The sequence below is a fragment of the Gymnoscopelus braueri genome, assembly GCF_963280865.1.
Source record: "Gymnoscopelus braueri genome assembly, chromosome: 20".
Taxonomy (NCBI): domain Eukaryota; kingdom Metazoa; phylum Chordata; class Actinopteri; order Myctophiformes; family Myctophidae; genus Gymnoscopelus; species Gymnoscopelus braueri.
In genome coordinates this window covers 21,340,212-21,350,032 of record NC_137622.1, presented here as the reverse complement: position 1 = coordinate 21,350,032, position 9,821 = coordinate 21,340,212, and the positions used below count along the sequence as shown (strand labels likewise).

Sequence of the window (9,821 nt, the reverse complement as noted above, 5' to 3'; positions counted from 1 at the left end):
ATTTGCTGCCCCAACTTGTCTGCCCACAAGTCTGGAGTCTCTCCCAGACTTCCTCTCCTTTCCCGTCACTCCACTAATCCGCCTGTTGTTTACATCCCATGACACCTGCAGCCCATGAAGTTATGCAACTCTGTTTTAATGTCTGTGTGACCCTTGGGGATCACAGACCAACAGTGAGTTACACTGTGCCTGTTTTCTTAGCAAAAGAAAACTCCATTGTATTTGACCGCAGGATGGTCCTGCATGTTGTCCTAAAGATTCGTTTGTTTGTTTAGTGCCTTTCATGTGGAGAAATAAAAGACAATGAGAGAGATGACGGTGATACACCTGTAAACCCTCCCATTTTCCCCAGGATTGTCCTGTATTTTACCATTCTCTCCCAAGGTCCTCCAGTTTAAATATTTTCCCGTAAATATCCTGGGTTCTTTTTTGTTAGTTTTTTATAACAATCCTAAAGTGGTTGGGAATAGCCTTGCTTCCATAGACTTATTGCTTCGCTTGTTTTGTGTATTGTTGAACAACCGGGTAACTGAACTGCATTGTTGTTGAACTGTTTGATGAACTGACCCGAATTATTATAGAACTGGAATTAACTATTTATTTTCTCTTTTATTTTATTTTATATTACCTTTGAAAATAGAACATATGTTGTGGTTAATGCAATTAATCAATGCAAGTAAAACATTTTGGCTGGTTTAAAACTGTGTCAAAATGCAAAAAAAAAAGAAGAAAACAAATGTAGATATGTATTGCGAAATTTGTGATACTTGAAAAAGACACTTCATAATCGCAGGCACCCACCGTACTGCAATGAGATGTATCACTTCAGATGTATCTGTATATATATTTATGCATGAAATGTTATTTCTAAACCGTAACGTATTAATTAATAACAGTGACCTCGTACATTTCCTTCGCAGTAATGGGAAACATTGATTTAGTAACATGACTCATAGATAGATAAAATAAATCAATTTATGGATCACTATACTGTAATTTAGTGGCAACTATTTGCTGTGGACAAACAATATGTCCAGATGATGAATTGTCATAATGTTTACACTTGTCTATCAATGGGGCAATTTTGACTGTAAAAAAAACTATTTATACAGTATCTTATAACCCTAGCAGCATTGTGCAATTAAATCACAGTGTTGTCAACACCACAGTAGTTATTCAATCTATTCTATATACTTCAAAATCATAAAGCAACCGATTTGTTATCTTGTGAGGTATGAATCAAATACATATGTATATGTGTGGTTGAGACATTTGAAACCATACTCTTTGCCCAAGGCTAACATGAAGTTTGACTAATGCAGCATATTATGCAATGGAGCAGAGACATCACAGATATTAAATTAGGGGGAGCAAAGTTATGCCTTTAGTCAACACAAGTCTTATTATGAATTCTGCCTATAGCAATAAGTGTGACTTCTATTCTTGAACTTAGATTATTTGCTTCTGTGCATGTTCCTGACATGTCGCACTTTGATACTGATTATTTGAGTAAGATAGCCAACAGCGAATTGTAAAAAAAACCTGTAAAATCCTGAGTGTACAAATGGGACTTAGGTGTACATTTTTACATTCTTGTTTGCAGTATGCTGTAGTGTACTATTGCCTGTTATGTGAGGTGTTCTCTTTTTTACCCAGTTGCCAAAAATAGTAATAATAATTGAAATGTCTATGACATGTTGTGAGCTTGTAGATCTGATATTTTAGAAAATCTGTGAGGGCTTACGTGGTTAAAGCTTTTATCTGGGATTAGTAAAAATATGTTTTACAGAGTGATAAGAGGCTTATGATATATGAGTGATATTTTGCATGGATTTTAACTTGCCCTTTGGTGTGCCATGGGCACAAAAAGTGAGAAAACCACTTATAGTAAAATGTATTGTTGTTGTTGTTGTTGTTGTTGTTGTTATTGTTGTTGCTGCTGCTATTATTATTATTATTGATACAGAAAGGGGGTTAGGTAGTAATGTGGCTATGATGCTGCAGTATGAACCAAGCTTTATAGAGAACAGTGCAGTGTTGTTACACCTGTAGCTTCCTAACCAACAAGTTGTTGGTTAGGAAGCTACAGGTGTAGAGGTTTATTTCCCATCTAAGCAGAAATCAGTTGCAAGCAGTAAGCTGTTGTATAGAGAGAGCGCTGTACACACAGTACATGACTCACCTTTTTAATCAGTCTATGATCTATGCAAATCATATTGTATTCCTTCTACGAGGAGGTGTCTGGGACTTCTATTCAGTACCACAATGGCATTTGTTTCAAATGCAAAGTGCATTATAAACACAATTATTATTATTATTGTTATTATTATTATTATTATAACTGTATGGCCTCTTTATCTGAGGAACAAGGAAATATGACGGTCTGCCTGCATTCTCTGAGGTCACAGACACTGGACAGGCTAGTGTTGCCATATTTAAAATAATTTTAGCCAACAGCCAATGTTCTATTTCGGCAAAGAGATTCTGTGTAAGAGGGAAAAGGGAGGGGCCAAGGATAGGCCCCTGGGGAACCCTGGTTAACGAAGTATTATTGGTTTAAGTAGTTAATGATGATGTTAGTTACCGTATGTTAGTTCCACATTGCTCACCAATTATAACCAAGTAGCTTTAAGCACAGGCGGATCCCGTCTCCATTATTCAGCTGGTCTAAATACTGAAACCAAGGAACTTGCGTAACTGTTAAAAAATGACAACTGCTACAAGGCAGAAGTAAATGTTTCCAAAGAGAAACTGTGACTTTGGCTCGGGTTGGCTCTGACTCGACTGGGAGGTTATAATTGTTATGTCTTAATCCCTTTCTAAAGTTACATGCACACCCTTGGTGGTGGCATAGAGCAAAACTCAGGCCTCCTCCCTTATTCCTCCATTGTTTCTTCCTCATGCTTTACTAACAGACAAGCACCTTTGCTTGACTGACAAACATTATAATTGCTTTCTCAACCAGGTTGAGAAAGCAATTATGGGATTGACAGACTTTAACCGTGAGCTTGAAAGTCACGTCATTCTAACATTCCCTGGTGAAACCTCTTGTATCTCTGAAGACTTGTAAAATGTACAATAGTGTGCTTTTCTCAGTTGGTCCGCACTTTTTGCGACCTGCGGACCGAGAGTGTCAAAGTCCCTTCAGCATTTGTCCTTTCGGTTTTTGTAGATGATCTTACCATCTGAATATTCTAGTAACATTTTGTGTTTCTGACAGAAATCAGTGTTGTGAGATAGATCATTAGGTGGCAGTAGTGGGGACTATAGAAAAGACAAGAAAAAGTAACAAACACGTTAAGTTCTCTCAGTCAGGACCAGTTTTAAACTCTTGTGTTTCAACAACTCACCAACTGGTCACAGCACTTAAATCCAGGATAAATGCTTACATCATCCCTGCAGGCTATGATTGTGGTTATGTCTCACTGACTGACTGACTGCCTGGCCCTGGTGTGAAACTGGAAGGGTATCTCTCTTAGTCCAGCCAAGTGTGGCTCCCCCTCTACGCTTAAAAACTGAACTCAACCCATTTCCTCCAGTTTTATCCTGTGGAAATCACAGCACTCAAACACCAAACAAGCCTTGAGAGCTGAAATTCTCCACTCAGCAGGATTCTCTGACCCTTAAAGCTTTTATGTAACAAGGTCACTGCTACCTCACACAGATATTCAACAGGTCCTTGTAGGCTTCTGTGTGCTATGCTGGACATTGCAATAAAAGGTCAGTGAGAATGATGGCTGCTTTGTGGATTGACCACCCACAACCTAGTCAGAATATAAACTGTGGCAAGTCTTTCATAATAACTTTGGCCCTTCTGAACCAAGTATTTGAAAAATGTACGAACTTCTAAGAGCGTAAGCTCAACAAGGCAGCTTTCTTGTTTCAACTGACAGGATTAAAACTGTGTGTGTGTGTGTGTGTGTGTGTGTGTGTGTGTGTGTGTGTGTGTGTGTGTGTGTGTGTGTGTGTGTGTGTGCGTACTTGCGTGTGCGTGTGTGTGTATCCGTGTGTGAATGTGTGTGTGTGTGTGTGTGTGTGTGTGTGTGTGTGTGTGTGTGTGTGTGTGTGTGTGTGTGTGTGTGTGTGCGCGTGTGCGTGTGTGAAACCAAAAGGTTGTTCATTCTGACTTTCCTGGCGAGAGAGAGAGCCATTCCACGATGATCCCTCACATGACCTGTGTCCGTGATTCCTACTTGAGAAGACGAGGTTCAGGGACAGACTGTTCTGGCTAAGGCCTCTGTTTGCCAGACAAACAGTTGAGCTGCCACGGACAGATGCAGGGTCACACTGAGTAAGGGTGAACACATTACTTCTCTGCCAAAAGTGTCAAAACACTGCTACTTACTGTATAACCTGATTGCCTTTACCCCCTGGGAGATGGCGGCGTTCTATGTGTCATTTCATTATCTATGTCTGATGTAACATATTTTTAGTTAATAAATAATTATGATGCGTTGTTGCTTTCCAAAATGACAGAGAACCCTGCAGCATTCCTTTTTCAGCGTTCTTTCCTTATAGACAAATGCTGCATTTACAACGGAGCTACAAGGGCTACTAAAATGAGTGTATAACACAGTATGACTCTAAATGTTCCCTTTGCAAAATTATTTTTATATATTTATATATATTCTGGATTCAGACTTAAGGAAATGCAGAACCAGCTAGACCATATAGCGTTACAATATACAACCATGTCGTAGCTACATGACACATTAACAAAGCTCTCCCATCGTGCACTGTTGAATGCATGATAAACATTATATTTCTTTATCAAAACATGTCCAAGTCTCAAGACTCAAGCCAGGAACATTAGCAGTTCATTAAGTCCATTATCTGTCTCTGTCAAGTACTGGCCAAATTTGTATAGTGCATGGCCCAAAGTTTCTTGACCCGTTTTGTTCTGCTATGTTCCTATCAAACCGGCACACCCCTCTATCGTAAATAGATCAGGTACACAGTGTTCCTTTAGTAAATAACACAGCTGAGAATAATATCGCCTTTGAAAATGTTCTCAAATTAATGAGCATTGAATGTTCTCAAATTAATGAGCATTGAATGGGGTGTTTCATAAAAGAATACTGGGAAAAACACTGGAAAATTCAATACATTCCCTGAGTGTGATTTATTGTCTTGCTCTAGGCTATATACTATAAGTCAAATGTTGTTTAGTGACAATATTGCACAATTAGTCACTGCCAAAAGGCATGACATCATATAGACTTAGTCTAATCATAGTTGCCATCTACTACTTCAGTTGTTATATGGACTATTTTATTGTCCTGTTTACCATATGTCCTCACACACTATCTTGTGCTTGTGTCAGTAAATGATAAAAATAGGCTTTAATAGCCTGAGCCACGTAGCAAGGCGGCCTCATCATGATAAACCATGTTAAAATTTAACAGTCTTACAAGTGTGTTCTTGAAAGCCTGGTTAGCACAGCTGTTTGATTAAAATAATGATAAACTCCCTGACCTTGACTTTTTTCTGGATTGTATACAAAAGAATCCATGATAACAAGTATCTAATGCCCATTCCAAGCTTGTGGATGATAAGATAGTGTTGTTTACAGAGTTTTTACATGATTTTTATTTCATTTTGGATTAAGGTCAACTAAAAATATTTGCTGGGAGGTTGTACATTTAGTGAAGAATACTTTTGGATTGGGTGTGTTTTTAGTTCTGCAAGATGGGCTCTAAGGATGGTTATGTCAGTAGGTTAGTCGGTTAGCTCAGTCTGTCTGTCTGTCTGTCTGTCTGTCTGTCTGTCTGTCCACCACTAATATCTCTAAAACTGGGTGGGATGCCTTCATATTGCTGAGCACATCCATGTTTCACAGAGGTTGATCCCTAACCATTACAGAGTAACCTCATGACCCTATGACCCTCAGATACAAATCTAAACTTTTTACACAAGATATCTCATTATGTAATTGGCTTCCCAACACAGCCTACTTTAGACTCTCTTGTTTATGTGATCTTTAGCCTCATAGCATAATGTAATTGCCTAAGTAATGTTTTGGCCAAATTGACATTTCTGCCTAACTCTACTCTCCTAACACTGCTGCTTCATTGTGCCTTTTTGCCTATGTCCTCGGCCTATCAGAATGCTTGTCATCCCAAATTCCCGATCTGTCATTTTAAGTCAACTTTTTGAAATGATTTTGGCGTTATATTGTTATAAAACTAGATGGCTTGGCAGAATCTAGTTACCATTAAATTATACACAGCGATCTGCCGACTAGAGTCTTTCACATGCTTCTGTTTACTTCCTGCTTCCTATCCCGTCATGTGGGTGGGTCTGTTGTCCAATCAGAGGCTGATTACATTATGCAGTGCATTGCAGGTACCGTGAGGCACGCTATGTGTATTCAAGACTTTGAAAAGGATTTGATTGGCGTGTCCCTGATGATGTGAATGAAGTACCTGAGTCATGTGTCACGTCCCACACCTGCTTTCACAGAGAGGGTGGTTTAAAGGCCGGTTTTGGAGGTAAAAATCCATATTAAGGCTTTAGAGAAAAGCAGAGTGCCAAAAACCACCAGGATTTTCATAGATAAGCTTCAAAAGCATATTAAAAAGTCAAAAAACTAGATTTGGGGTGGAGTGCGTCTTTAAAAATATGACTTGGGCAATTTTTCGATGAGGCTAACGGCGTTCTGGGTTCTAAAATAAATGTAATGAAGGTAAGATGCAGATGGATATTCTGACTGGTTAGAGTTAGGGTTAACGGATCAAAACGGTTCAAAACCTTTGTTGTATTCAATGAAAGGGGGGATAAGAGGAATAAAGGTTATTGCTCCATCAGGAGCCAATAACACTGAAAAGCAGGTCTGCGTATGTGAGTCTATGGTGACATACGTAATCCTTAGAAGGGCTTCAAAAGGGATAAGATGGGGTTAGAGCTGGGGCAAAGGTAAATGATGATATCACCTTTCTTTTCTGAGGACAGCAAAAACACTACCACATTATCTGGTTCACATTATCATACTGTATGACGTGTGTCTGACATATATGTCATGATACTTGAACCTATATTTCTGCTTCCCCTGCTGGGAAAGCTGGTGAACTCCAGGTATATGGTATCTATTCAAAGGTGGGACATTTTGCTGATAACAGTTTTGCGTTGCCTGGCATCGAGATGGCATTTCTCGTTGGGTCTCCACATTTTGCTGCCTCGAAAACCAAACACACCATATGTAATTTGTGCTCTACAAAGTCAGCATTGTGCTGCAGCACCTCCTGGCCCAGAGTCAACCGCACAGCAGTGGTCAAGGAAGCAGTGGAAGAGTTGAGCAAAAACATGGTAACTGTTAATTTGAGGCTGAAGTCATTGAAAAGTACCTGCCAAACCAACCTGCCAACTGGCAGTACTGTGTTTCATGACATCGTAATCCTCACAAACATAGTATGTCAGCGAGGAGCCAAATGAACCAGGTCGTCATAAACGGCGGCAACAGAGAAGGAGTGAGACCAGTTTTAATTGACCTCCAACAATAAAAGCTGATTTTAATCGGTCCAACATGACAAAAAATAAGCCTGGTCTTTATAAACATGTATTTGGCAGTAATACAAAAGGAGTAAGACCAGTTTTAATAGACCTCTAACAATTAAAGCTGATTTTAATCGGTCCAACATGACAGGTAAGTTTAGAATAACCTCATCATGGTAGGCTTGTTTATCTAGTACAGGCATACTTAAGCGGTGAGTTATTTTTTATTAAATGTTTTATTCTGTGTTGGTTTGAGGTTAATTCAGTTAGATGTAATGACACATCCATTATTAGATTAACATGCAGGTGGTAATCTGATTTTAGCGAATCATATACTGTATGGATGAAAATGTCAATCTGACTTTAATTCTCAAGCTCATGTTATTTCACATCCAAAGTAATATGAGTAACAGTGACAAAACTCTTTGAAACATTTCTTATACCATGTCATGACGTCAAACAAGAACAGGTTCACACCTTTGGTTTGGGGGAGAGAAACACTTCCTAAATGCTTCATATTGGGGGGGGTTCCACTTCTGAACTGACCTATGTCAACTGAGATGAGTACCGCCCCATGACAGTATGAATGAAAGAAGACTGTACCTGTGGAAAAACAGCAGTATGGACAGCATGGTTTGGTCGATGTCGCTGCTGCAGATGCCCTCGTTGAGGAGGAAGCACGGGTCATTCACCACGGACTCCAGGGAGTCCTGCCTCATGATGTTGTTCAGCTTGTCCGTGTTCAGGTTGTGGTACATCAACTGGTCCCGGAGCTGACGGAAGTGGCTGACACTGGGGCTGGTGGGACTACCGGGGATGCTGTGCGCTGACCCGGCCATGGAGTCATCGGCACCGTTGGCCAGGTCCAGGCAGCAGCTGCAGCAGTCCAAGCCGATGGGCGAGCGGGGGGGCTCTCCGTCTGACATCTCGGCAGATGGCTAGGGGATGGAGAGCAGCAGGAAGATGCTCAGGAGCTGCAGGCAGGTGCCGTGCTTTCAGAGATGAATCAGCAGGCAGATAAGAGATGTTTCGCAGAAACAGAACTGAGAAAACAAGAACTAAGCCCCCTCCGACTTGTTTCTACTTTTCCCCTACAGTTCTGCGCGTGAAGGTGTGACCGATGTAGCGCGACACACAGAATGTCAGGAAGAGATTGTGCTCCTCCTTCAGACAGACAGACAAACAGACAGACAGACAGAGAGGCGTGGTGTTGGATAGCATCCAAGGTGCTCGGGCTGTTGAAGTGGCCCGTCACGTCTCGTCTCCGCTCCGCTCCTGGGGCCAGGAGTGCTAAAAGGTTGGGTTCCTCCCTGAGAAGTGCAGTCACGCTGTGCAACTCTCCCCGAGTTTCCTCTCCTGTGGCTCTGCCTCGTTCACCCTTTTGTTCGGGAGGCCGAACACTGCTCCAATGTGTTGCTACTGTGGCAGCAGAGAGAGTGAACGCCCCGGACACACACACATACAGCGTTCACACACACACACACACACACACACACACACACACACACACACACACACACACACACACACACACACACACACACACAGCGATTCAGCAGGAGTGCTCGTGAAAGCAAAACCCAGAAGCTGCTTAGCACTTTTTTCCCCATACACTTTTTCTTTTTTTTCCCTTTGGCCAGCATGCTTAGAGACAGAGGGAGGGGAGCGAACAGGGGAGGGAAGAGAAGAGAGAATAGGAGGGAGGGAAGAATAGGAGGGAGGGTGGGGAAAGCCCTGTGATTGGTAAAAAAAAAAAGCACAGGCCTGTGGCGTGCACAGTAATTCTCTCTCTCAGTCTGCATTCGGTAGAATGAAGGAGAATGAGACAGTGGGAAACAGGGTGGGACAGGAGTCCTGAAGCATGCTTAAAACGTGCACGTCCTGTTACCTCCGCCCTGCCATGCTTGACAGCTCTAGGAGCGGCTCTGTAAAAGAGTGTGAGGACACACACACACACACACACACACACACACACACACACACACACACACACACACACACACACACACACACACACACACACACACACACACACACACACACACACACACACACACACACACACACACACACACACACACACACACACACACACACACACACAGCTTGTCCTTCTTGGTAATTTGAAAAAGAAAAGATTCCAGCATATGTAACCTGTATTTTTCAAGCTACTCTGTAAAGATGAGTGTAAAGTTAACTCTGTAATTAAAAAAAATGGACCCATAAGGGTAAATGTTTATATTTTGAAAGTGAATTCATACTTATTCTTTCTGTGAATCTAATTTCTCAAATAAAAAAGGCGTTGGATTATTCTTGTGTTGGTGTTTGTT

The 9,821-nt window shown here is 41.2% G+C and overlaps 1 protein-coding gene across 1 annotated transcript in view; it reads right to left on the bottom strand.

Annotated features, from left to right (window-relative positions):
- Positions 1-9,038, bottom strand: part of tsc22d3 (TSC22 domain family, member 3) — a 43,232-nt gene extending 34,194 nt beyond the window's left edge. Inside the window, exon 1 of the mRNA XM_080416962.1 lies at positions 8,095-9,038. Within this exon, the coding sequence (XP_080273088.1) occupies positions 8,095-8,417 (323 nt within the window). The 5' untranslated portion in view covers positions 8,418-9,038. The remainder of the gene's footprint in view (positions 1-8,094) is intronic.
- Between the last annotated feature and the right edge of the window lie 783 nt (positions 9,039-9,821).